Here is a 27,072-nt window from a genome sequence, read left to right on the forward strand (position 1 = left end):
AAAATAGAGGTTCATCCATTTCTACTAAGAGATTAACGATAACAAAGTAATTGTTGAACAGATTAAAGATTAAAATATTAAAATGAGAAAATCAGCAATAAGAACCTACTGTCTTTGGCTGCTGATTCACTTTTTTATCTTCTAGATCCTTGAATTTTGATCGAAAAGAGACCATTTTCTCCTGAAGTTCTGGTGTACATAGTTCGTACACGTCCAACATAAGAGGAAATTTAACATCCTATATACAAAACCAAGAAAAAAAATGTGTAAACACACTTATAAAAGTAGTTACTAAAAATATCTATTAACACTTTTATAGTAGTACTTTCATAATCAAAAGAAGTTGAAAATAAAATTTATAAAAATCACTTGCAAACCTATGCAGCTGAAAACATCACAGTGCTTATTTTCAATCTGGTCCTAATTTTCCTTTTTAAATAGGCTCCATGCCTAACTTGGGGCTTGAATGCAGGATGCTAAAATCAAGAGTCACATGCTCTACCAACTGAGCCAGCCAGGCACCCGGGTCCTAACTTTTTAAGGTAAAAAAAAATTTTTCACTTTTTCCCCCCCAATATTCTAACCCATAACATTAACCACAGAGGAGTTACCAAAATTTACATGACAAAAGAAGCATTTCAAAAACATTAGATCAGGGGCACCTGGACGGCTCAGTCAGTTAAGCGTCCAACTTCAGCTCAGGTTATAATCTCACGATTTGTGGATTTGAGCCCTACATCGGGTTCTACGCTGACAGCTCAGAGCCTAGAGCCCGCTTTGATTGTGTTTCTCCCTCTCTCTCTCTCTCTGCCCCTCCCCTGCTTGTGCGTGCTCTTGCTCTCTCAAAATAAACTTAAAAAAAAAAAAAAATAGATCAGTTGCTGTGAAAATAATTGACACTTATAACGGACAATGGAAATCAATTTACAAATGGGGTCACTTAATGACTCTTTGTAACCTGAAATACTCCTTTACACAGAAATAAGTGGTACAGTTTAATAACTAAATATTAATACATATTTATAGTTAACACTAGTAAATACTTCCAACTACATTTGACCCTATCATGTAACACTAAGTATATCTAAAATTGTATTAAGAATTTCAGCTGTCTCCCAAGGATCAAGGACTGTGGATATGTAGCAGAGCTACCGTTCCATAAAACAGTTCTTAAGGCTGGCTCTTACTGAAGAGATTATAATTACTGCACTAGAGAGTGTAGTGTGTTATAATACTGCTGGGTCAGTATCTATGGAGTTGAGGATCTGCTCTAGAGCAGTGTTTCTGGGAGAGTGAAGGGCAACCATCAGAATTAACTGGGAATCTTTCAAAAAATTGTAAGACCTCAGGGCCTACTTAATCAAATGCTGAGGGTGCTGGTGGTAAAAATCAGGCATGTGTATGAATGATTTAAAAGAAAAAGGACAGGGGCGCTTGGGTGGCTCAGGCGGTTGAGTGTCCAACTTCGGCTCAGGTCATGATCTCGAGGTTCACGGGTTCAAGCCCCGTGTCGGGCTCTGTGCTGACAGCTCAGAGCCTGGAGCCTGCTTCAATTCTGTGTCTCCCTCTCTTTCTGCCCCTCCCACACTCACGCTCTGTCTCTCTCTCCCTCAAAAATATAAATAAACACACAAAAAAAATTTTTTTAAGAAAAAGGACAATAGATAATTCCAATACACAGTCTTGGTTAATTAAGAACCAGTTATCTAATGTTAATAACTTCCCTTACAGTATTTTGAAGTTTATCCCTAAAGGAATAAAGAAACCTTTAAGTTAGGGATTTCTATCAAAGAATTACAATATTTTATTATACTGAAGCTCATTACTAACCTTAAGAACTTTAGCATTCACAGATTCCTTCTCTTTATAAAAAAATCGAACCATCTGAATAGTCAAGTAAGCAGGTAGTCGGCTGATCTTGGACTGAGGAGAAAAAATAAATCCTATCACATGCAAATAACACAAGTTTTTAATTCCTTGGTTTGGTACAAAGACTGGGTAACATTAATTAACTGGAAACCTTTCATCAAAATGGATTCAATTTCAAAAGGAATGCACAACTTACAGATTTGATGTATAAAGCATTTCTTTGCAATGTCGGAGACTGTTTGGTGATTTCTTCCTGAAGTCGCTACAAAAAAAAAAAAAAAAAAAAAAGGAATATAACAGAAGACCAAACATTTTTAGTTTTAAAATTTTTTTTCTGCAATATAGAATCACACTTTTTTTTTTTTTTTTAAATAAGTTCTATGCCCAAAGTGGGGCTTGAACTCGTGACCTTGGGGATCCAGAATCACATGCCAGGGGTGACTGGGTGGTTCAGTCGGTTAAGCGTACGACTTCGGCTCAGGTCATGATCTCGCAGTTTGTGAGTTCAAGCCCCACGTCGGGCTCTGTGCTGATAGCTCAGGGCCTGGAGGCTGCTTCAGATTCTGTGTCTCCCTCTCTGCCCCTCCCCTGCTCACACTCTGTCTCTCAATAATAAACAAATGTTAAAAAAAATTTTTTTTTTTAATTTTTTTTTTAAACATTTATTTTTCTTTTATTTTTGAGACAGAGAGAGACAGAGCATGAACGGGAGAGGGCCAGAGAGGAGACACAGAATCCGAAGCAGGCTCCAGGCTCTGAGCTGTCAGGACAGAGCCCGACGCGGGGCTAGAACTCACAGAGCGGGAGATCATGACCTGAGCCAAAGTCGGACGCCCAACCGACTGAGCCACCCAGGTGCCCCAAAAAAAAAAAAAAAAAAAAAAAAAGAATCACATGCCAGCCAGGCATCCCTGGAATCTACTTTTAATTCTGTTAGACAACATATGAACATGGATTTATACCACCGAAAAATCATCTAAATGAAGACAATGTACGAAGGCCTTTAGATTTGGTTCAGTTCTGAAAAGGCATCAAATAATTTACACTAGTGTGAACTCCTCAGAATGTAAATAACGTTTGAAGTTTTTAAATTGTGACCCAAATGTTGCTCATATTCTGAGTTTACACTGAATTTTATATAATATAAAAAAGCCTTTTATGGCTTCTGTCTACATACAATCAGAATACTATTAAAGGACAATTAAGAAAATGTAGAGAATCCTTGTTCTTTATGCTTTATGTATAAAAACCTTCCAGAACCAATTACTATTAAATGAGAAAAGTCATCACAGAGAAAACCTGTTAATCTAACATATGTGGAAAGCCATTTTACATATCTTAACCATCATGTCTGCTTTTCCATTTCTTACAGCCTATGTGATGCTCAGCAAGGCAGTTACCCCTCTGCACATCATATGGAAATGATAACAACAACCACATATATATCATAGTGCTGTTAGAATTACATGAGTCAGAATGTGTAAAAAACATGCACAACCATTTGGCATATATTCTATGTTCAATAAACATTAGCTAATATTATTTTTCATATCAAACACTAATGTGCTCTGCTTCATAAGAACATTTAATATCCAAGACATTTAAGTTAAAACAATTTACTGTTAATGTTTACTATAAAATTACTTATATAAAATATTTTCTTAATTTTTAAACATTACTAATCATATTACAAAAGGAATCACCATGTAGCTTTTTAACACTTAATCAAGTTTGTTCATCAGCAAAAATGGTAAAGAAATATGGAGCCAAATTACTCTAGAATAATCAGAACAAATGATAATAAAGCATCTAAAAAACAGGCAACATGGGGCGCCTGAGTGGCTCAGTTGGTTAAGCATCTGACTCTCAATTTCAGCTCAGATCATGATCTCATGGTTCGTGGGTTTGAGCCCTGTGTCGGGCTCTGTGCTGGTAGTGCGAAGCCTGCTTGGAATTCTGTCTCCCTCTCTCTGCCTCTCTCTCTCTCTCAATAAATAAATACACATTTTTTAGAAATTATTATAAAAATGGGCAAGACAATACAGTATCTGAAAAATACATGCTTTTCAAGAAAGCATATCTGGCATGATGTTATTCATCAGGTAAGCTATATCAATTATCAATCCACTATCATCTAGAAGAGCCAAGCACATTTAGCTTTTCCAGAATTTTATAAAATTATGAAGAAAATATTGTCCTGGAGAGTTCCTGCCAAAACATTCCATTCCCTTCTACACTCCCCAATTACATTTATACTTCATTTGATGCCTTGAAACTTGCACATCATGATTTATTATAGGACTCTTAGGAGTTAGCTATTATTTGTAAGCTTTTAAAATAAACTTCTCTTAAAAGCCATTAGGCCTCATTACAACTCCCCTTCAGTATCACAGAGCAGAGAATATTACTATTTGCCTCTTATGTCCACATTTACCAACCCCTTTCCTAGCCAATCTTATCCCAAACTATAGATGGGAACTCCCTGATGACAAATGATCTTGTTTATCAATGCAATCCCTGCCTCAATTCACTGCCTATCTTCAAGACATGTACGTATTTCCCAAACCAAACCAAAGTACTAAATTAGCAAGCAAAACTGTTAAATTTTATCAATCTTCTCATTAAAGAATACATTCTATAATATGGAAACGGTGAAAGAGTACTAACTGGATAATGACAGTATCAAGTTCTAGACCCGGCTCTGCCACAAACCAATTAAGTCACTTACATTCTGGGGCCTCAACTGTAATACTGGTGCAGTGGCAGAGGACCCACATGGCCTGATTTGAACAGTAAAATCCCAGTTTATACTCATCATTACTAATACACCCTCATCATAATACCCTCAGAGGCCTCCTACAAGCCTCTGGTCACAACATTTTTGTCAACCTATCATGCACATAATACACAACCTTGTGGTTATGTGTGTTTCCATTAAATGATATGTTGACACATTATCGTCTTCACAGCCAACTACACTCTAATTCATCCCTGAACAAAGCTTATCTAACAAACATTATTTTCTCCTTAAGGCTTATCTAACAAACATTCACACACAGTCTTCTTGGCCTCAGAACACTAGACAGCACTTCAGCACTTTGGCTCAAGGCCACTCTAAACAGCAAATCACCAACAAAAAGCACAAAATGCAAAAAAAAAAAAAAATTTGTGGTACTAAAATTACTGCAAAAGGACACTTGCTTGTTTCATGAGTTGAAACTAGAAGACAGAGCATCACCTTTTTGGACCTCAGGTGAGACTGAGTCCATTAACTCAAAATTTTTGCCACTATGGAACATGTCTACAAATGACTATGAAAGCACCACAAGTATTGATATTAGAGGTATAAATAAATTTTAGTTAAGTAGGTGTATCTGCAAATAGAGAATCCATTTACAATTAAGATCAACTGTAACTGAACTTACCAATTTAAGTCCTGTAAAAAGATACTTGACTTCTTGATTGATAAAACAGCTAAGCTGAAGCTGATTTTCCTTCCCTTTAGTGACTTCTTCTTCTTCAGATTCTGTACATTTCATGCTTGAGAAATAAGATAAGGAATATACCAACAGGCATTCACTTTGTTACATAATCCTGAATATAATAAATTATCCTAATGCTATTAAAATTAATAGCATCACTATTTGCAAATGACATATCCGATAAAGGGTTAGTATCCAAAACATATAAAGAATTTATACAACACCAAAAAATAATAATAATTCAATTAAAAATGGGCAGAAGACATAGACATTTCTCCAAAGCAGATATACAGACAGCCAACACAAAAAAAGATGTTCAGCATCACTAATCATCAGGAGAATGCAAATCAAACCCACAATATCACCTCACATCTGTCAGAATGGCTAAAATGACAAGTGCTGGCAAGAATGTGGAGAAAAAGGAACTCTCATGAACTGCTGGTGGAAATGCAAACAGGTGCAGCCACTGTGGAACACAGTACAGAACAACCATATGATCCAGGAATTCCACTACTAGGTATTTATCCACAGAATATGGAAACGCTAATTTGAAAAGACATATAGGCACCCCCATGTTTATTGCATTATTTACAATAGCCAAGTTATGGAAACAGCCCAAGTGTCCGTTGATGGATGAATGGATAAAGATGTGTTATATATACACAATGGAATATTATTCAGCCACAAAAAAAAAAAAAGACTGATATCTTGCAATCTGCAACAACTGAATGGAGCTAGAGGGTATTACGTTAAGTGAAATAAGTTAATCTGAAAAAGACACATACTGTTTGATTTCACTCGTGGAATTTAAGAAACAAAATCAAATGAACAAAGAGACAAACCAAGAAACAGACTCTTCTTAGCTATAGAGAACAAACTGATGGTTACTAGAGGGGAGGTGGGTGAAATAGGAAAATGAGCACTGAGTAATGTGTAGAACTGCTGAATCACTATATTATACGCTTGAAACTAATATAACATTGTATGTTATAACTATACTGGAATTTAAAAAAAATAGCATCATACACTGGTATTTAAAACATTTTGGTTTCCAAGTAGATTCATTTCAACATACTTAAAAGTGCTCCATTCACTTACCAACAATATGAGTAATGAGTGTATAAAAGGATAAACTCTCAACAAATATACATTGGTACTCATAGTATTGAATGGTTTTAACACTAAGGTACATAAACAGAAATCTTTAAGCTTCTACCCATGACCTAGAAAATAGGCCTTCCCTAAATTCATGAATTCATGTTTTATTGGCTCAATCTCATGTATACAATTTGGCTGATACATTGTTTCATACATTTAAAAAATTAATTCCCTATGAAGTAAAAAAAAAAAAAAAATTCCCTATGAAGTGAATTAATGAGGTTGACTCCGCTAAAGATATTCTTAGGAAAAAATAATGAATATCCTTATTAAAGTATATACTTACCTAAACATTAGGATTACTCTAATGGGTATATTTTTCCAAATTCCTAAGTTTCACCATATTTTTCAGGCATAAAGCCTCTGAAGAATTTTTCATACCCCACCCACCACTCCAATCAGTCAACAATGCTACTGATACCCATCTACTTCTAGTAAGTTATGAGTACAGCCTCTACAAATCTTGGCTCATAAGGATACGTAGTTTCAAACTCAACTCCGAAGAACTGATCAATTAAGCTTTTCTTTTTAGAAGGTGTCACTGCTGATGCAGATGAAGAATCTGTCTGCAAAAATTAAAACAAAAATTCCAAATTTACTTTATATAGATACTAATGTGTATTTCTTCCCTCATAATCCAATTTAGTAAATACATATTTAAGCTTTTTAAAATGTAAGCCCCTTCTGTAAAATCCTTCTATTCAAAAAACATCACCAAAAGACTACAGATGCTCAATAATATCTTCTATGTTTAATAAATAATACACTGAATTCAAGTGTCAAATGCAAGCTTTCAAATTCCAACTACAGACTGAGCATGTTAAAGTATTCAAGTACATGTGTATCTATTAAGATGAATTTATTTCAAGCCTTTGGGATTGGTGAGTAGGGGGAAATCAAGGTATAATGGAAGTCTATAAGCACAAATAGATTTCAATCACCTCTTTAACAGAATCATCTTCTATAGCTTCCAATTTCTGTTGCAATACTCGCATCATTTGTATCCAACATTCATTAGCATCCTGTAATTTAAAAATGACACAGTAAATAATCCTGGCTGTGACAGCGTTTTACCCATAAGAGTCTTCCAAAAGAAGTACTGTTTCCTTAGGGAAGGGAAATAAAGCTATTTTATTTAAAATATTAAGTCAAATGAGATATTATATGATCTTCAAAGCAAAGAATTCCAGAACATTCATTCATTCAAGAGAGGTTCACTGATCTCTTCCTTATGCTAAACACTGTTTTAGACACTAAGAATAAACACAGCCGTGACCAAAACAGAAGGAAGTTCTCAAGGGGGATATAAATAACATATAACATAAATTCACCTAAAGAGAAGTTATGAAGAAAAAAAAAAATATGGGAGCAGAAAGTGATGAGGTGAAAGGAAGTGTGCTATTTCAATAGGATAGTCAAGAAAGCTTCTCTGATGCCTTGACATTTGAGCCGGAAGACCCAAACAATATGAGGAAGCAAGCCATGCACTTATCTGTAAGCTAAAGAAAGAAGAGCAAAGACCCTGCAGAAAGAGGGTATGTGGAGGGTTTAAAAAATAGCAAGGAAGCCAGTGAGTGTACAGGAGAGCCAAAGTAAGCAAGGGTGAGAGTGGTACATGATGAGCTCAGGGAGGTAGCCAGGAATAAGATTATTCAGGACTGGGATAGAAAATCACTAAGAGGCAATCAACAAGGGACCAAGGATTATTCCTTAGTAACAGTTTAAGGACTCTAAAAGGTTGTGTGGAGAAACCCGCAAAAAGACGGACAAAAGCAGAAGTGAGATGATCAATTACCAGACCACTCCAGGCAAAAGATGATAGTATGAACCAGAGAGGACTGATAACTGGAGTGTATTTGGAAATGCAAATAAATATGGTAAGTGTATAACACCTAAGTTTTACATTTACACAATGAAAACCCCAGAACCTTGCCCTGTTTACCTGTTGAAGATACTGTCCTTGTTCACCCTTCTCCGCAAACTGTGGGAAAGCCATGTGTAAAAACTGCAGTAGGATAATAGGTGGAATACTAGAAGACGTTTTATCCATGGAATCAAACAAATCTCTAAGGGCTTAAAAAGCAAAGCAAACACTGCTTTAGTAAAACAGTGACACATTTAATACATGTTACTATAAATTAATTCTAGATTAATAAAAACACAAAACTGCTGAGTACTTTTAAGTATATCTACTCTTTTTGTAGTTTTCAGATTCCCAATAAGAAAAAGATTTGTTTTTAAATCTTAAAGAATTGACCCGAAGACTTTATAATGCACTAACTATAAACAACTTCTGAGCCCTGCCCCTCTGTCTCTCTCTCCTTGCCAGCCTTTGTCTTCCAAAACAAAGCACGGTATATTCATTCAACACAGAGAACACATAACCTTTGTCTAGGGATCAAACAGGCTGATGTTACTGTTTTGGTACTATGCCACTGTCAGGCCACCACTCCCAACCGACCTCCCCTTAAGCCCGTACTTAGCTCCCAACTACTTAACTCCTAAACATTAAATAAAATATGTTTAACATACATCCTAACTCTACTAAGAACCAAAACTAATTTGCCTTCTTCAAAATCTTTCCTCTGCTATCCTCTTTCACTTTCATAAAATCTCATGGTCATGGCAGACTGAGCCCTGCTCTGGGAGTTCAGAATACTCCTGCTCTGCTGACTCCCTGGCTATCATACCTTGCCCTTCTTACTTCATGTACAGCAAAATGCTAGTCTAGCCTATCTTGACTCGTTTCGTTAACTAACATGTGAAATGTTATCTACCATTAGTATATACAAACCGAAGCCCAGAAAATACTAAGCACAAAGCCAGTGTGCAATAAAATATTCCCGAATAAAACAACGTGGTGTTTAAAAATGTTTTTCCAAGAGACAGCAAAAATTAAGCATCACTACCAAGCTAATGATTTTTAAAAGAAAAAATCTAAATTATAGCACACTTTAAAGTACACATTACTCAAAATAAACAATGGTTTAAGATTTAATATATACCATAAACAGAGCATCTCAAAGTATTTCATTAGTTTGAAAGAAAAAGATCAAAAATGCACTATACATTAAAAGAGACTAGTAAAACATGAAAATTGAATACAATGTATGATCCCAAACTGGCTCCCAAAGCAAAGAACTTTATAATGGCAATACTGGATCAACTGCCGAAATTTAAGTAATCTGTATTTTAGAGTACTTCATCCATGTTAAACCCCTAGATTTTGAAAAATGGTAATTGTCTTGTGATTATGAATGTCCTTATTCTTGGGAAATACATACTGAAGTATTCAGGAATAAACTGTAACGTCTATACCTTACTCTTGAAGGTTCAAAAAAAAAAAAAAAAAAGAACATGGTTACAGAGAATGATGAGCCAGGTATCTAGGTAGGACAAAAAGTTAATAACTGGTGAATTCTTGTAACTGTTCTGTAAATTTAAATTTAGCACAAAACAGGGGTGCCTGGGTGGCTCAGTCAGTTAAGCATCTGACTCTTGGTTTCAGCTCAGGTCATGATCTCACATTTCATGGGTTCGAGCCCCATATCGGGCTCTGTGCTGACAGTGAGGAGCCTGCTTGGGCTTCTCACTCCCTCCTCTCTCTCTGGCCCTCCCCTGCTCACACACGCTCTTTCTCAAAATAAATAAATAAACATTTTAAAAAATTAGCACAGGGGCACCTGGTGGCTCAGGTGGTTAAGCGCCTGATATTGGCTCAGGTCATGATCTCGTGGCTCTGAGTCTGAGCCCTGTGTCAGGCTCTGCGCTAACATGTTATAGCCTGGAGCCTGCTTCAGAATCTTTGTCTCCCTCTCTCTCTGCCCCTCCCCTGCACACACTCGGTCTCTTTTAAAAATAAACATTTAAAAAAATTAGCACAAAATAAAATTTAAAAATGAAAAACAGTATCTTTCATCTCCTCAATACTACAAGCCTCTTAGAGGATACTGGAGAAGTTGCTGAAATTCCAAGCTACTCTTAGATACAAAAGCAAACAAGTAAACTAGATATAAATGATCATATTTTTCTCATTAAAAACTTCCAATAAATCTTTCAGGAAAAAAAATGGTCGAAGGAAAAACCTCTAACTACAAATGACACAAAGAAACATACTGTTTTTATAGTATTACAAATTAACAGCTGACCACAATGAGATACCACTTCACACCCCTAGGCTAGCTATAATCAAAAACAGACAATACCAAGTATTAGCAACAATACAGAGAAATGGGAACCCTTATTCATGCTGGGAGAAATATAAAATGATGCAGCTGCTTTGGAAAACAGTCTGGCATTCCTCAAAAGGTTAAAGTATAGTTACCATACGACCCAGCAATTCCACTCACAGATATATACCCAAGAGAAATAAAAACATGTCCACAGAAATCCTTGAACAAGTTTTTAGCAATACTTACAATAGCAATACTACAATAGTCAAAAGCGGAAACCACCCAAATGTCTATCATTGATAAAAGGACAAAGGAAATACAATATATGCCTACAACAGAATCTTTTTCAGCAATAAGGAATCAAGCACTCATACATACTACAATCTGGATGAACCTTGAAAATAGTGAAAGAAGCCTCTCTAAAAAGACCACATATTGTAAATTCCATTTTTGTCAAAAGTCCAGAATAGGCAAATTTATGGAGACTGACAGTAGGTGAGTGGCTGTACAGGGCTGGGGGTGGAGAGCGGAAAACAGGGTGACTGTGAAAGGTTACAGAGCTTCCTTTTCAAAGCGATGAAATGTTCTAAAATGGACCTGTGGTGATGGCTGCACAACCCTGAGTATACTAAAAGACAACGAATTGTGCACTTTAAGTGCATAAATTGTATGGTATGGGAATTGTATCTAGTTAAAGCTGTTACAAACAAAAAGGCACAGCCATAAGAATACCTTATCAATCTAACCCAATGACTTAAGAAAGTATTCACTTGTAAAACTGTCCCAAAATGAATGGAGACAGAATACATGGTCTCATGTAATGAAGAAATGTTATTCCCATGCTTTAAGAATTTGTTTCTCCTCATATTTCATATACCACTTCCTTACACTAACATTAGACTCTCTTGTAATGACTGCATCAACTATAATAAAACCTACCTCTTGCTATCCTCAGAGATAGATCTTACTAATAGAACCTAAAGCCAAAATTAAATTTAATCCAAAAAACCGAAAGACTCTTAGTGAGAAAAGACAGACATCAAAGGTTTATAATTTGGATAATAAAATAAAATGTAAGTATAAGTACTCCGATTTTAATGAGACAAGGTTTTACAAAACAATTTTTTAAATTGAAAGCTACTAAACAAACTGAGTGAAAAATAACTTATTGAATACTACACTGCCCTCTCAAAAAAGGAGTTTTAAGATACCGACCTGCAGTAATGTACTGTGCTGAAGCCATTTCCCCTGAAGCTCTCAAGGCACCTGCATACCTAGGAACATTAGGCAGAATTAAATAGGATTCGATTCATTCTGAAACTCAAATGAGAAGAAACTAGTTAAAAGAGCTTATGACACCTTCAACTGCAAGTTTATCAGAGTTGTTCCCACCTTTATATTTCCTCCTCTTTTGGTCTTGTTACATTAACAATTATATGTACAAAAAGGAACACTAAGAAAAAAGGGAATTTAGGGGGGTGCCTGGGTGGCTCAGCCAGTTGAGCCTCTGACTCTTGGTTTTGGCTCAGGTCATGATCTCACGGTTCATGATATCAAGCCCTCCACCAGGCTCTGTGCTGACAGCATAGAGCCTGCTTGGGATTCTCTCTCCCCCCCTCTCCCTGCCCCTCCCCTATGCACTGCTCCCAAAATAAACATTTCAAAAAGGGAAAAAAAGGGGTGCCTGGGTGGCTCATTGAGTTAAGCATCTGACTTCAGCTCCAGTCATGCTCTCATAGTTTGTGGGTTCAAGACCCACGTCAGGCTCTGTGCTGACCTCTCAGAGCCTGGAGCCTGCTTCAGATTCTGTGTCTCCTCTCTCTGCCCCTCCCCTCAGCTCATGCTCTTATCTCTATCTCAAAAATAAAAAAATAAAAAAAAACTTTTTTTAATGTTTGTTTTAAAGAAAAAAAGAATTAGATGAATGAAGACTACTTTTAAATTCTTTCTCTTAACACTTTATTTATTTATTTATTTATTTATTTATTTATTTATTTATTTATTTTAATGTTTATTTCTGAGACAGAGAGAGAGAGACAAAGCATGAGCAGGGGAGGGGCAGACAGAGAGGGAGACCCAGAATCCAAAGCAGGCTCCAGGTTCTCAGCTGCCAGCACAGAGCCCAATGCGGGGTTTGAACTCACAAACCGTGAGATCATGAACTGAGCAGAAGTCCAATGCTTAACCAACGGAGCCACCCAGGCGCCCCTCCCTGCCAACAATTACTTTTAAAAAAAACATTTCCCGGGGCACCTAGTGGCTCAGTCCGTTAAGCGACCAACTTTTAGTTTTGGCTCAGCTCATGATCTCACATTTTGTGAGTTTTGAGCCCCATGTTGAGCTCAGCGTTGACAGTGCATAGCCTGCTTGGAATTCTCTCCTCTATCTCAAAATAAATAAACTTAAAAAATTAAAAAAAAAAAAAAATTTCCTGAAAACACTGCAAAACAAAAAAGTACAAGTATAATATCCATTATTACAAAGAAAATAAAACACAACTTCAGAAATAACAAAAAAAAGCATTACATCAAAAACATTAAATCAAAGTCAATATACCTACATTCAGCATTAACTTTCTATGTAACAATAAATAAGTCCCTTTAATTTTCAAGTCTGTCTGCTTACCTATAAAATGAGGTGTTGCTATTAAATAATTTCTAAATTCACTTTCAATTTAAAATTCTCAGTTAATTTATAACAGCACAAAGGACTGGCCATTCAAAGGAAATAAACTAGTATTTATTCATACATCTTATGACACAGAATCAGAAATGATCATTCATATATCAAACACCGAGGGGCAAGAGAATGACTGCCTATTCACTATGATTAAAAAACTATGTTCATGTACCACACACCCACTGAAGGGACTAAAATGAAAAAGAATGATATCAACCAAGATTGGCAAGAATGTAGAGCCATAAGAACTATCAATACCATCAGTAACATGGATGAATTTCAAAAACTATGCTAACTAAACTAAGCCAAACCAAAAATACATTCTGTACATTTAAGTTCCTGAATGCACAAAACTAATATGAGATCAGTAGCTGCTTGCAGAGTTGGGTAGTGGGTGGGAATGAGGACTAGGAAAAGGTAGAAATATAAAAACTTCCTGGGATGAGGGAAATGTTCTGTAATTTGTAAAATGGGTTACAGATATTTGCATTTATCAAAACTGATCACACCAAACACAAGATATTTACTCCATGTAAATTACATTTCTATTTAAAAATAAAAAAAACTTTGGGGCGCCTGGGTCTCTCATTCGGTTGACCCATCTGACTTGATTTTGGCTGATCCCAGGGTTATGGGATCGAGTCCTATGTCAGGCTCCATGCTGAACATGGAGACTGATTAAGATTTTCCCTTTCTTTCTTTTTCTTTCTTTCTCTCTCTATCTCTACCCCCTCTGCCCCCTCCCATGCTCGCGTGCGTACTTTCTCTAAAATAAAAAAATAAAGTAAAAAAATGTCTGTGCTTATGTAAACAATCAAAGAGGTCACAGAAAATGTCAAATCATATCCAACTGAAAAGTTGTTAATTTAGATATTTTGGAAATTGCTATGACTCAAGTTTTTAAGTTTTTCAGTACACAATTCATAACAATGTCTGAATTATATATATTCATTTTAAACAGTGAAAATCAGGGGCGCCTGGGTGGCTCAGTCGGTTAAGCGGCCGACTTTGGCCCAGGTCATGATCTCACGGTCTGTGAGTTCGAGCCCCGCGTCAGGCTCTGTGCTGACAGCTCGGAGCCTGGAACCTGTTTCAGATTCTGGGTCTCCCTCTCTCTGACCCTCCCCCATTCCCGCGTCAGGCTCTGTGCTGACAGCTCGGAGCCTGGAACCTGTTTCAGATTCTGGGTCTCCCTCTCTCTGACCCTCCCCCGTTCATGCTTTGTCTCTGTCTCAAAAATAAATAAACGTTAAAAAAAAAAATTTAATAAAAAAAATAAATAAATAAATAAATAAATAAATAAAAAATAAAAAGTGAAAATCATAATAGCTTCCCTCTTAGTTTGTAACTTCTTAAAAGGCACTTCTGAAGTTAATGTACTAATAAAGCAAGTGTATCCCAAAACATCAGTGAAGTTTATAACAACATGTTGTTAGTGAATTTTACTTCTAGTTACAGGACAACATTGCTAACTAACTATCCCTACATTTATGGCAAAGGCTATACTAATGAATTATCTTTTAACTCACTAAGAATAGGAAAAGCATAATTTAACACTATCTCCCCACACAAACCTCTCATTATACCAAAAAAAATAAATAAATAAAAAATTAAAAAAAATTTTTTTTGATGTTTATTTATTTTTGAGAGAGAGACAAAGCATGAGCATGAGCAGAGGAGGGACAGAGAGAGGGAGACACAAAACCTGAGGCAGGCTGCAGCCTCTGAGCTGTAAGCACAGAGCCCGATGTGGGGCTAGAACTCATGAACCATGAGATCATGACCTAAGCTGAAGTCAGACACTTAATGGACTGAGCCACCCAGGGGCCCCTACCAAGAAAACGTTTAATTCCTAATTAAGGTAAAACCATCCAATAAGCCAAATAACAGTTGAACTTTACAAAGAAAAACTGTTAGAAAATAAAAGGAAAAACTGCCAAGAGTACAGAGAGATGTAACAGAAACACTAAGAGGATTTACAGAAGATAAACAATAAAAGAGTACCTTTTCTAAGAAAGTCTTTACCAAGTCAATAAATTTAAAAAAAAACAACAAATGAGGGGTGCCTGGGTGGCTCAGCCGGTTAAGTGTCCGACCTCGGCTCAGGTCATGATCTCGCGGTTTGTGGGTTCCAGCCCTGCCTCAGGCTCTGTGCTGACAGTTTAGAGCCTGAAGCCTGCTTCAGATTCTGTGTCTCCCTCTCTCTCTGCCCCTCCCCTGCTCACGCTCTGTCTCTCTCTGTCTTTCAATAATAAATGTTAAAAAAATTAAAAAAAAAAACACTACATGATATAGAAAATCCAAATGTAATTAATAAGCTTCAGTCTATTATACTTTATACTTTATCACCTACAAAAAAAAAAAAAAAAAAGGACGTTTGACTTTTCTATCATCTGTGAAATACAAGAATCAATCATACATCAGCTAACCCCAAACATGCATCAACAGAAAAATAGATATTGTGTAGTAGATCCATACAGTGGCATAGTACACAGCATGAACATCATAAACTACAACCACACACACAAGGTTAAGCCAAAACTAATAAGCCAGACCCAAATGAACACAATCCATGTTTCTGCTTATAAAGAGTTCCAAATAGGCAAAGTTAATCCATGAGGTTAGAAGTCACATTATTATTAACTATTCTGAACACAAAGTAGAGGCAGCCATCAGGAAGGGAGAGTCACGAGGGAATATTTAGAGGCTGATGAGATTCTGTTTGTCTGTGTTGGTTACACAGATGTGTTCATGGAGATAATTCATTCATATACTTTTCTGTATGTTAAAATTTAATAGTTATAAATGAATTCAGAGTCAAAAGGAAGATTTTATAGTTGTTTTTTTTTTCAAAAACATGTGAACAGCCTCATCTAATGAATAGAGAACAGCAACCAAAACTCAGAACTAAATACCATACTTTCATTACTACACAAGAATAAATGATCTAAGCGTACAACTTAAGAAATCAGAAAATAAAACAAGCCAAAGGAAAATAGAAATAAGTTAATACAAAGAAAAGTAGGATGAATCAGACAATCAAAAAAAGTGACTGAATAAATCTAACAGCTGATTCTTTGAAAAATAAAATATACAAACCTCTGGCAAGATAATCAAGGGAAAAAATACATAACAAATAAAAATGAAAATGAGGGGAAATACAGGTCCAAAAATAGATAATTCTTACACTAAAATATCTTAAAGACATAAGGACAAATTCATAGGAAAACATATTACCAAAACTTACCCAAAAGACACAGAAAATGTACATTTAAAATGCCCCCCCCCCCCCAAAAAAAAAGGTTTGGTCCAGCCAATTTTATAGTTAAGTTCTATTAAGAATAGATCATTCCTGGGGCCCCTGGGTGGCTCAGTCGGTTGAGCATCCGACTTCGGCTCAGGTCATGATCTCATGATTGACAAGTCCGAGCCCCACGTTGGGCTCTGTGCTGACGGCTCGGGACCTGGAGCCTGCTTCAGATTCTCTGTCTCCCTCTCTCTCTGCTCCTCCCCTGCTCACACTCTGTCTCTTTCTCAAAAATAAAGATTTAAAAAATTTAAAAAAAAGAATAGATCATTCCTATACAACTTTGAAAATATAAGTAAAATGTAAGTAAAATATCAACCTAGTAACTGCTAATGAAAAAAAAACTATGTGGTACTTACCAAGACATGTCTTGCCAATCTCCAGTAAGATAAAAATATGGCCATGTGATACAGTCTTTTGTAAGTAGCTCATAGAATTTAAGGGTAATTTTTTATATTATACTTTTCAAGTTCTAAATTTAGAATTCCTACTTATCACGAGGTTCCACTAATGAGGAGCATCAAGCAAACTAGGTTCTACCTGTAGCTCTGGTTCTTGGCCCTCATTGCCTCTTCAACTAACCCAGTCTATTTCCCTTCTACCCTTTAGCAATATATACTTCTCACTCCCCAGAACCTGCCAAATAAAAATTCTTAAGTATTTAAGGATGAGCTTCAGACTGCCAGTTTTAAAACACCTCCCATGGAAGTTTCTCTCTCTTCTTTCATTCCTATTTTATCAGTGAGTGCCATTTTTCCAAAGACATACAACCCCATCCATGTCCTCTTGTAGTAAGTTAGTTAAGTACAAAGGCTTCTGACCTCCTGTAAAAACTTAGCATTCAAAAAGTATTTCATCTGGTCAAGAAAACTGAAATCAACAGAATGAAATCTCCCCTGCTTATATAAAACTCAGAGAAATAACCCCAAAACATGAAGGACTTCTCCTTGGAATAGAGCCTGGAAGATATCCGAGATGAACAAAATACAAAGAAGTCTTGGAAGTAAGGCAAGTCTGCTCCCAGTAGCCAGTTTTTAGGGCAGAGAGCTGCCCAATAAGCTGCTCATTCAGCTCATTTGCAAATGAAACATAAGCAAGAGAACATGGGTGCATAAGATAACTACACAATCTCGACACAAACGAGAGATCAATCCTTACATCTAAGGAGAACAGAGTTTAAATTAAAAAGGTCCAAACAAGGGGGGGGGAAAAAGACCTTGAAATAAGAATACTTCAGAGCCTCGAAGAAAGAAAAGCAGAATTCATATCCAAAATTAAGAACATGAGATTAAAGAAAAGAAAGTTGTGATAAGCAACTGTGAAACAAAGCTAATGCATACATCAGTGAAATGTAAAATAGAACTGAGGCACTCTCCCAGAAGACAGCACATAAAATAAAAAATCAGAAGTGCAGAAAAAAAAAAAGAGACATGAAAAACAGATCCAGAAACTATTATTCTGAATATAAGGGAAGCCAGATAAAACAAAGGAGAAACTATCTGAAGAAATAACAGCCAAGAATGTCCAAAGTTTAGGACAAGAGTCCTTACACTAAAACTCACTCAGCACTAAATAAGGTAAATAAAACCCCACACCTACCCTATTAGAAAACTCTGAAAAACAAAAAGAAAAAGAAAACCTTAAAAATTATTAACAGAAAAGAATAAGAAATGAAACTGATATTAGATCTCTCATATCTGTGGGCACACAAAAATAGTGGAAAAGTAACTACAAACCTCTGGGGAAAAAGCACTCTGAATTTAACATTTCCCATCAAAGCAGTTCTGAAACAGTACCAAACATGGCAGACTTTCTCAATCAAGACTCTAAGTGCCTGGAAGATAGGTACTATGTCTTGTTACACCAGCTATAAGCTAGACAACTTCATAAATACCTGACAAGAATTCACTTCAGAGAAATTTAGAAAACCTTCTGTTACTCTCAGGTTTCTGTATAATCCTCTCTCCTCTCTATTGCCCAGCTCTATCAAACCATTTCACAAGCCACTAAGGAAAAAAGAAGAAGAAGAAAAAAAAAAAAAAAAAAAATCAACATTCATAAAGCTGGCTAAGAATTCAAATTACAATTTAGAATTCTATCCTACATTAACAAGCAGCAATGTATATACCAAGACAGTTGTAATAAATTTAGTGAGAATTAAGTGACCTATTTTTTAAGTTATACATTTATATTCAGTGAGGAGAAAGGATCTTCATTTACAGACTATTTCACAGGCTGTCAAAACACAGGTAACTGTTTGCTCTTTTTTCTTTTCTATAGTGGTATAAAAATTATTCACCAGCATAAGGACAAATCAATACAAATAAAGGTATTTATTTCTAGACTAGAACTGAGAGTTCTGAAATAAATCTTATTACATACATCATGGTCAACTGATTTTCAATAAAGGTGCTAGGGCAATTCATCAAGGAAAGAGTCTTCAGCAAATGGAACTCAAAAAACAGGATATCCATTTGCACAAGAATGAGATACCAACTTCCCACCATACATAAAAATTAACTAAAAATAGATTAGAGACCTAAATTTAAGAGTTAAAATTATGAAGCTCTTAAAATATAGGATTAAATATTTGTGACCTAGGATTAGGCAACTGTTTCATATGTAAGATACACACAAACACACACACACACACACACACACACAAAATTAAACTACATCAAAATTAAAACCTCTTGTGTTACAAAACAGTAACATCAAGAAAGTGAAGACAACTCACAAAATGAAAGAAAATATCTGCAAATTATCTGAAAAAGGACTTACATCCAGAACATATGACTTACACACTTGTAACTGAACAATCAAAAGACAAACCATTTAAAACACAGGCAAAGGGGGCACCTGGGTTGAGTGTCCAACTCAGCTCAGGTCATGATCTCGCTATTTGTGAGCCTCATGTGGGGCTCACTGCTGTCAGCACAGAGCCAGCTTCAGATCTTCGGTCTCCCTCTCTCTCTGCCCCTCCCCTTCCCATGTATGCACGCACACACGCACTCTCTCTCTCTCTCAAAAATAAACATTTAAAAAAAAGATTAGAGTTAAAAAAAATAAAACACAGGCAAAGAATTTGAACAGACGTTTCTCCAAAGAAGATATACAAGCCAATAAATACATGAAAAGATGATCATCACGAGTCATTAGGTAATTACAAACAACAACTACAATGAGATACCATTTCACATTTAGGATGACTATAATCAAAGACATTTGAATAAAAAGACTGGCATGGAGGTGGAGCAACTGGAACTCTCTTACATTGCTGGTCAGAAGAGAAAATGGTGCCAAGCAGTTTGGCAGTTCCTCAAAATGCTGTTTAATGAAGAGTTACTACATGACCAAGTAATCCACTCATAATCAAAAGAAATGAAAACTGGTCTGCACAACAACTTCTCCCTGAATGTTCATGGTAGGTAACATTATTATAACAGCCTCAAAATGGAAACTAATCAAATGTTTATCAACAGATGAACAGATTAACATAATATGGTATGTCCATAGAGCTGAATATTCAGCCATAAAAAGGAATGAAGTACTGACATATACTACAATATGAATAAACCCAGAAAATATATTATGCTAAGTAAAAGAAACCAGTCACAAAAAATTACTTACTGTATGATTCCATTTATATCAAATGTCCAGAATAGGCAAATGGATAATACAGAAAGTAGATAAATGGTTGCCTAGAGCTGGAGGTGGGAAAGGTAAAAGGAGTGACTGCTCAGGAATAGGTTTCTTTCAGGAAGGAAGAAAAGAATCTAAAATTAGACTGTGATAATGGCTGTACAATCTTGTGAATATAATAAAGACCATTTAATCAAATACTTTAAACAGATGAACTGTACAATAAATGAGCATCTCAAATAAAGCTGCTAAAAAAACTATACACACAATGATACACTAAACACTACTCACCCAAATGTGAACCTCCCTTACCTACCAACAGGATTACAGCATTTCTCTTCTGTCTTACCTTTTAAGGGCATCTTTGAGTTCAGGCACGGAACGAATACACTGAACTGTGGCATTCATGTAACAAGTGTTACCAAGGTTTGTCAATCCACATGGTAATTCCATCTGATAAAGAAAAGGATTAACTCATTTTTATAAAATGACATAGCATGTATAAAATCCCTAAAATTTACACTTTGAAGTACAATTTACCAACTCATACCAATTTATATTCCACCTTCACCCAGAAGTAACAATGTCTTATATCCCACAATAGAAATGTGTACTTGCAACATGCTAATATTGTGTTTTTAATTCCCTTCTTGAAAATAATAAGAGAACAATCCTATCAGTCTTGCCCACCTTTGCAGGCTTATCATTAGAATGGGTTAACAAAGTATACATAGAAACACTTCAAAAAAAGAAAAAAATAACACTATAAAAATGCTCAATGATAAAAAAATAACATTTGACAAGTTTGTGTTAACCAGTTTTTTTAAAACAATATTGCAATTTAGGATACATTGTATGTATTTTCAACAAGGAAAATTTTAAGAATTTAAACAATCCAGCATTTAAACTATTTATCGTCTTTAAGCCTGTTTTCCCATAAAATAATAGCAGTTAGCATAACACTTATTAAAGATACTAATTGACTTTGCATTGAATTATCCAATTATACAAGGACTCCTCAAGCCAGTTTCAAAAATAAAACCTTTTACTACTAAAAACATACATCTTAATATTAACAATTAAATCTTTAAAACATTTAGATGCTACTTTCTGAAAGGCATCCTAGTAACTATAGCAATCAAATATATAAAACGTGGTATGTCTTACCGCAGATGCTAACTGTTCTTCGGTCATGTCTTCTACAAAGACAGTCTTAGCTGAGGGCTCCTCAGGAAGAGCATCTGCTGACCCCATCATTAGTAGAGTCATTCCCTATTTTTAAAACAAAAAAATTTAATTTCATAAAGATGCTCAAATGATGTGTATATCCAATAAAAGAAACCAGGTACAAAAAAAAAAAAAAACAACACATACTGCATGCTTGTATTTGCCAGAAAAGGTAAATCTACAGAGACACCAAGTAGACTACTGGTTGCTAGGGCTAAAAGGTAGAAAGAGGGAGTGACTTTTAACACACACCCATTTTTTCCAAGGGTGATGGAATGTTCTAAAATTAGACTGTAGTGAAAGTTATACAACTCTCATCAATATACCAAAAATTACTGAGTTATTAAAAAAAAAAAAAAATTCTGAGCTGGCTGCTTCAGACCAGAGGTCACCTGCTTATCTGCAAAGGGGAGTGAAGAAACCAGAATGGTGGAACATCTGTATCTTAATTGTGGTGGTGGTTACAGGGCTCTATAAAATTAACCAAATTCAAACTGTACACTAAAATTTTACAGGTGAATTTTTTTTTAATTTTTTTTTTTAACGTTTATTTATTTTTGAGACAGAGAGAGACAAAGCATGAACGGGGGAGGGTCAGAGAGAGGGAGACACAGAATCTGAAACAGGCTCCAGGCTCTGAGCTGTCAGCACAGAGCCCGACTCGGGGCTGGAACTCACGGACCGTGAGATCATGACCTGAGCCGAAGTCGGCCGCTTAACCGACTGAGCCACCCAGGCGCCCCCAGGTGAATTTTAATCCATATCAATTATGCCTCAATGAAGCTAGGGGAAAAATAAACACTGTCATAAAGACAGGTGAGAATGGGGGCACCTGGGTGGCTCAGTTGGTTAAACGCCCAACTTCGGCTCAGGTCATGATCTCACTGTCCTTAAGTTCAAACCCTGCATTCAGCTCTGTGCTGAAAGCTCAGAGCCTGGAGCCTCTTTCAGAGTCTGTGTCTCCCTCTCTCTCTGGCCCTCCCCCGCTCACACTCTGTCTGTCTCTCTCTCTCTCTCTCTCAAAAATAAACATTAAGACAGGTGAGAATGTTTACAATACTGGAGTGGAGGGAATTCTTGAAACGCTCATTTAGTGGAATCATTTCTCCCCATAACAAACTAAGCACAGGTAAGATTCTTTCTGTAAATGTCGATTTCTAACTGTAACAATTATTTACATTCGAATAGAATTATTTTGAGAGCATCAAACCCTCCATTATTAAAAATCACCAAACACATAAGTTAGTTCAAAATATCCAATTTTATAATTCTACACTGTCAGCCTAAGGGAACATTTATATTCAATAATATGTAACATTCCATACAATAGAAGAACAATATCCCCTCAAATCTCGTAATCCTGAAATGTGAACAATGTCTTACTACAGAAGACATGAGTGCATAAGAAGAGTAGGGAGATTTTAAGGAAAAAAAAAAAAAAAAAAAAAAGGAAGGCACCTGAGTGGCTCAGTCGGTTGGGCATCCGACTTCAGCTCAGGTCATGATCTCACGGTTTGTGAGTTCAAGCCCCGCGTTGGGCTCTGTGCTGACAGCTCAGCGTCTGGAGCCTCCTTCAGATTCTGTGTCTCCTCTCTCTGCCCCTCCCCAACTTGTGCTCTGTCTCTCTAGGTCTCTCAAAAAATAAATAAATGTAAAAAAAATAAAAAAAATAAAAAAGCCAGAAGTAGAAGTTAGAAAAAAAAAAAGAAGATGAATATTTCTACATAAGGATTAAAATTAGAAAATTAATAAGGCTGGGGAACCTAGCTGGCTCAGTCAGTGGAGCATGCAACTCTTGATCTCAGGACTGTGAGTTTGAGCCCCATGTTGGGTGTATAAGTTAAAAATAAAGCCTTTAAGAAAATTAATAAAGTTGGGAATGCAAGCTTGTGCAGCCACTCTGGAAAACAGTATGGAGGTTCCTCAAAAAACTGAAAATAGAACTACCCTACGACCCAGCAATTGCATTACTAGGCATTTATCCAAGGGATACAGGTGTGCTGTTTCAAAGGGACACATGCACCCCCATGTTTATAGCAGCAGTATCAACAATAGCCAAAGTATGGAAAAAACCCAAATGTCCATCAATGGATGAATGGATAAAGAAGATGTGGTGTATATATATGTGTGTGTGTGTGTGTGTGTGTGTGTGTGTGTATATATATACACACACACACACACACACACACACACACATACACACACACACACACAAAATGGAGTATTACTCAGCAATCAGAAAGAATGAAATCTTGCCATTTGCAACTACGTGGATGGAACTAGAGGGTATTATGCTAAGTGCAATTAGTCAGAGAAAGACAAAAATCATATGACTTCACTCAGACGAGGACTTTAAGAGACAAAACAGGTGAACATAAGAGAAGGGAAACAAAAATAATATAAAAACAGGGAGGCGGACAAAACCTAAGAGACTCATAAATATGTAGAACAAACTGAGGGTTACTGGAGGGATTTTGGGAGGGGGGATGGGCTAAATGGGGAAGGGGCACTAAGGAATCTACTCCTGAAATCATTGTTGCACTATATGCTAACTAATTTGGATGTAAATTTAAAAAAATAAAAAATAAACTTAAATAAATACAAAGAAAGAAAATTAATAAAGTTAACAAACTCAGTCTTCATAGTACCTATGCTGAACTCCAATAACCTTCACTCCATCACCTGTTATTTTTAACTTAAGCTTTCTGTAAGATAATGGCAAAGCAATACTAAACCATCACTAAAGAATCTTTTTTCCAAAGACAACTATCCTAAGAAAACCAAATACTTAAAGAATATACTTGCAATAATTTTAGAAATATAATAGAAAAGAAAAAAATATTTAAAAAAGTAAACCTAATAAGATATATGTACTACTTTAATTTAAAAAAAAACCTATAAAGCTTTAGAGATACAAAAAAACCAAAAACAAAAACAATACCTAAATAATAAACTGAAGGTAATGATTGATGTAGAGAACAAAGTTAAAAAGAAATATAGAAAAAAATGAAAATTCCTTACAATTTATAGCCCACTGACAAGTACCCGAGACAGTCAGAGGAACCTTCCTCAAGGAGCTTATTAGCTGCCTCAGTGTTTATACATTGCTATAGGCAAAAGGCAACCTTAGCTTGACATTAGCCTGACCTCCAGGATCCTATAAAAAAATTCCTTTGGAATCTTCCTTTCTCTCTACCCCCCTCCCAAGCTATATGTTAGCAATCATCTTCCAAGCGTGTAGCCCACTGATATACATCTAAAGAGTCTCATGACCAAGTTTTACTAGACAGTAGTGAAAAACCTTATCCTAACAGCCCCTTAAGGTCCTAGAAACCTTGCTTCCAAATTCCTTAGAGACTTATACTATCCCTAAACCCCTCGCAACTTGAAAGTATGTATCTGTCACTCCTCACCATCTCAGTGCAGCTCTCTGCCCACAGATCCTGCCCTGTGGCTTTAATAAAACCACCCCTTCTGTATCAAAGACATGTAAAGAATTCATTCATGACCTATCACTCCTGAACCCCAACATTTTCACAGCAGTATCCAATTTCTAAACTGGAAACATTACTGTAAAGATGTGATTCCAAATTATTTCTTTCTGAAACTTTACAAAAGCATTCATGTAGCAAGTTTATACACACAATAATAGCTAAGAAATTTCTAAAGAATAAAGACTAAAGAAAATAGATTATGCAATGAAGAAGGTTGAGGAAAACTAAACAATAATTTAGAAAAAAAATAATCAGTTCTCACCTCATGGTATGCCATACCGGAAATGAATTACAAATTAAAGATGTAAAAATTGAAACAATTACGCAAACATGTAAGTGAATCCAAAATATATCTTGCTTTCCTGGAAGATTTTCTAAAATTGACATAAAAGATGAAAGAACTAATGTCACTGACTGCAAAAATCTTGAAAACTTCCAAGTTTAAATTACCAGTCAAAATTTAAAAGGAAAAACTAGAAAAAAAAAAATTACACTATATAAAAGCACCTAAAGAAAAAAAATCAGTAAGGCAAACACACAATAAAAAATTGGGCAAAAGAGATAAATGTTAAGCAAAAGGGTTAAAATAAATTAATAATAAATTAAGCTAGAAAAAGCATACATTAAAACCAAAGTAGGGGCCCCTGGGTGGTTCAGTCAGTTAAGCGTCTAACTCTTGATTTTGTCTCAGATCATGATCTCACAGTTTGTGAGATGGAGCCCTACTTTGGGCTCTGTGCTGACAGCGCGGAGTCAACTTGGGGTTTTTTCTCTCTCTCTCTCTTTCCCTCCCTCCCTCTATCCCTCCCCTGCGCATGCTGTCTCTTTCTCAAAACAAATAAATTTTTAAAAAAGTAAAAGAAGGAAATGAAGCAAAGAAGTGAAAACATTAAAATAAGTGAACAAGCAAAGTTGATTCTTCTGTGGGGGCAGGGGTATCAATGAAATTGACACAAACCTCTGGGTAGATAATGAAAAAAGTGAGAGAAACCACAATTTGCCAATACAAGAGAAAAAAAAGAGAGAGAGAGAGAAAATAGCACTACAAACCCTAGAATTAAAGGATATTAAGAGTATATTATGCCAATCAAGTCAACAATTTAAACTGTAAATTAAATGGACCAATTCCTTAAAAGATACTAATTGCCAAAACTCATGTAAAAGAAAATTTAACATCTGAATAGTCCCATATTTATTAAATACACTAAATCTTAACTAAAAGTCTTCCCACAAAGAAAGCTCCAAGCTTCACTGGAAAATTCTATGAAACATGTGTAAAAAATCTTTCAGAAAAGAACTTCTTCAAACTAATGGTGAACATCTGTAAAACAACTCCAGCCAAGACTGGAGATTTTTCTCCTAAGATTCAGGGAAAAAGCAATGATGTCTACTATCAACCACTTCTACTCAACACTGCTGAAAATCCTAACCAGTGAAATAAAGCAAAGAAAAAAAGAGAAATAAAAGGGGGAATTGAAAAGGAAAAAATAAAACCATTCTTATTTGCAACATGACTGTATACCAACCTACATTATCCTAAACCCCAATATGTAAAAATCAGCAAAATCACAGGACACAAGATCCATATACAATAATTAATTCTACCTCTATATATTAGCAATAAGCCGAAAGATGAGATTTGAAAAACACCTTTATGATACCATCAAACCATGAAATACTTACTGACATTTAACAAAACATGTATAAGACCCTATATTGAAAATATAAAATACTGTTTTGAGAAATTTTAAGATCTAAATAATGGAGAGGTATATACCTTGCTTGTAAACTAGAAGACTCGATATTAAGATGTCCCAATTTGAGGGGTGCCTGGGTAGCTCAGTCAGTGAAGCATCTGACTCTTGATTTTGGCTCAGGTCATGGTCCCACGGTTAATGGGAATTCTCTCTCACCCTCTCTCTCACCCCTCCCCACTCTCTCTCTCAAAATAATAAGCTTAAAAAAAAAAAAGTCCCAATTTGATATATAGTATCAATGTAATTCCAATCAAACTCCCAGCAGACTCTTAGAAAATAAGCTGA

General features: G+C 35.8%; 1 protein-coding gene across 1 annotated transcript in view; it reads right to left on the reverse strand.

Moving 5' to 3' along the window:
- Nucleotides 1-27,072, reverse strand: part of USP14 (ubiquitin specific peptidase 14) — a 49,946-nt gene that overhangs the window by 5,986 nt on the left and 16,888 nt on the right. The window contains exons 4-13 of the mRNA XM_019418338.2: nt 21,477-21,581; nt 20,659-20,762; nt 11,897-11,955; nt 8,452-8,582; nt 7,451-7,531; nt 6,990-7,075; nt 5,295-5,409; nt 2,066-2,131; nt 1,831-1,923; nt 110-238 (exon numbers count right to left, since the gene is read on the reverse strand). Of these exons, the coding sequence (XP_019273883.1) occupies nt 110-238; nt 1,831-1,923; nt 2,066-2,131; nt 5,295-5,409; nt 6,990-7,075; nt 7,451-7,531; nt 8,452-8,582; nt 11,897-11,955; nt 20,659-20,762; nt 21,477-21,581 (969 nt within the window). The remainder of the gene's footprint in view (nt 1-109; nt 239-1,830; nt 1,924-2,065; nt 2,132-5,294; nt 5,410-6,989; nt 7,076-7,450; nt 7,532-8,451; nt 8,583-11,896; nt 11,956-20,658; nt 20,763-21,476; nt 21,582-27,072) is intronic.

The sequence above is a fragment of the Panthera pardus genome, unplaced genomic scaffold (genome assembly GCF_024362965.1).
Source record: "Panthera pardus isolate Hobbes unplaced genomic scaffold, ASM2436296v1 HiC_scaffold_15, whole genome shotgun sequence".
NCBI classification, from domain to species: Eukaryota; Metazoa; Chordata; class Mammalia; order Carnivora; family Felidae; genus Panthera; species Panthera pardus.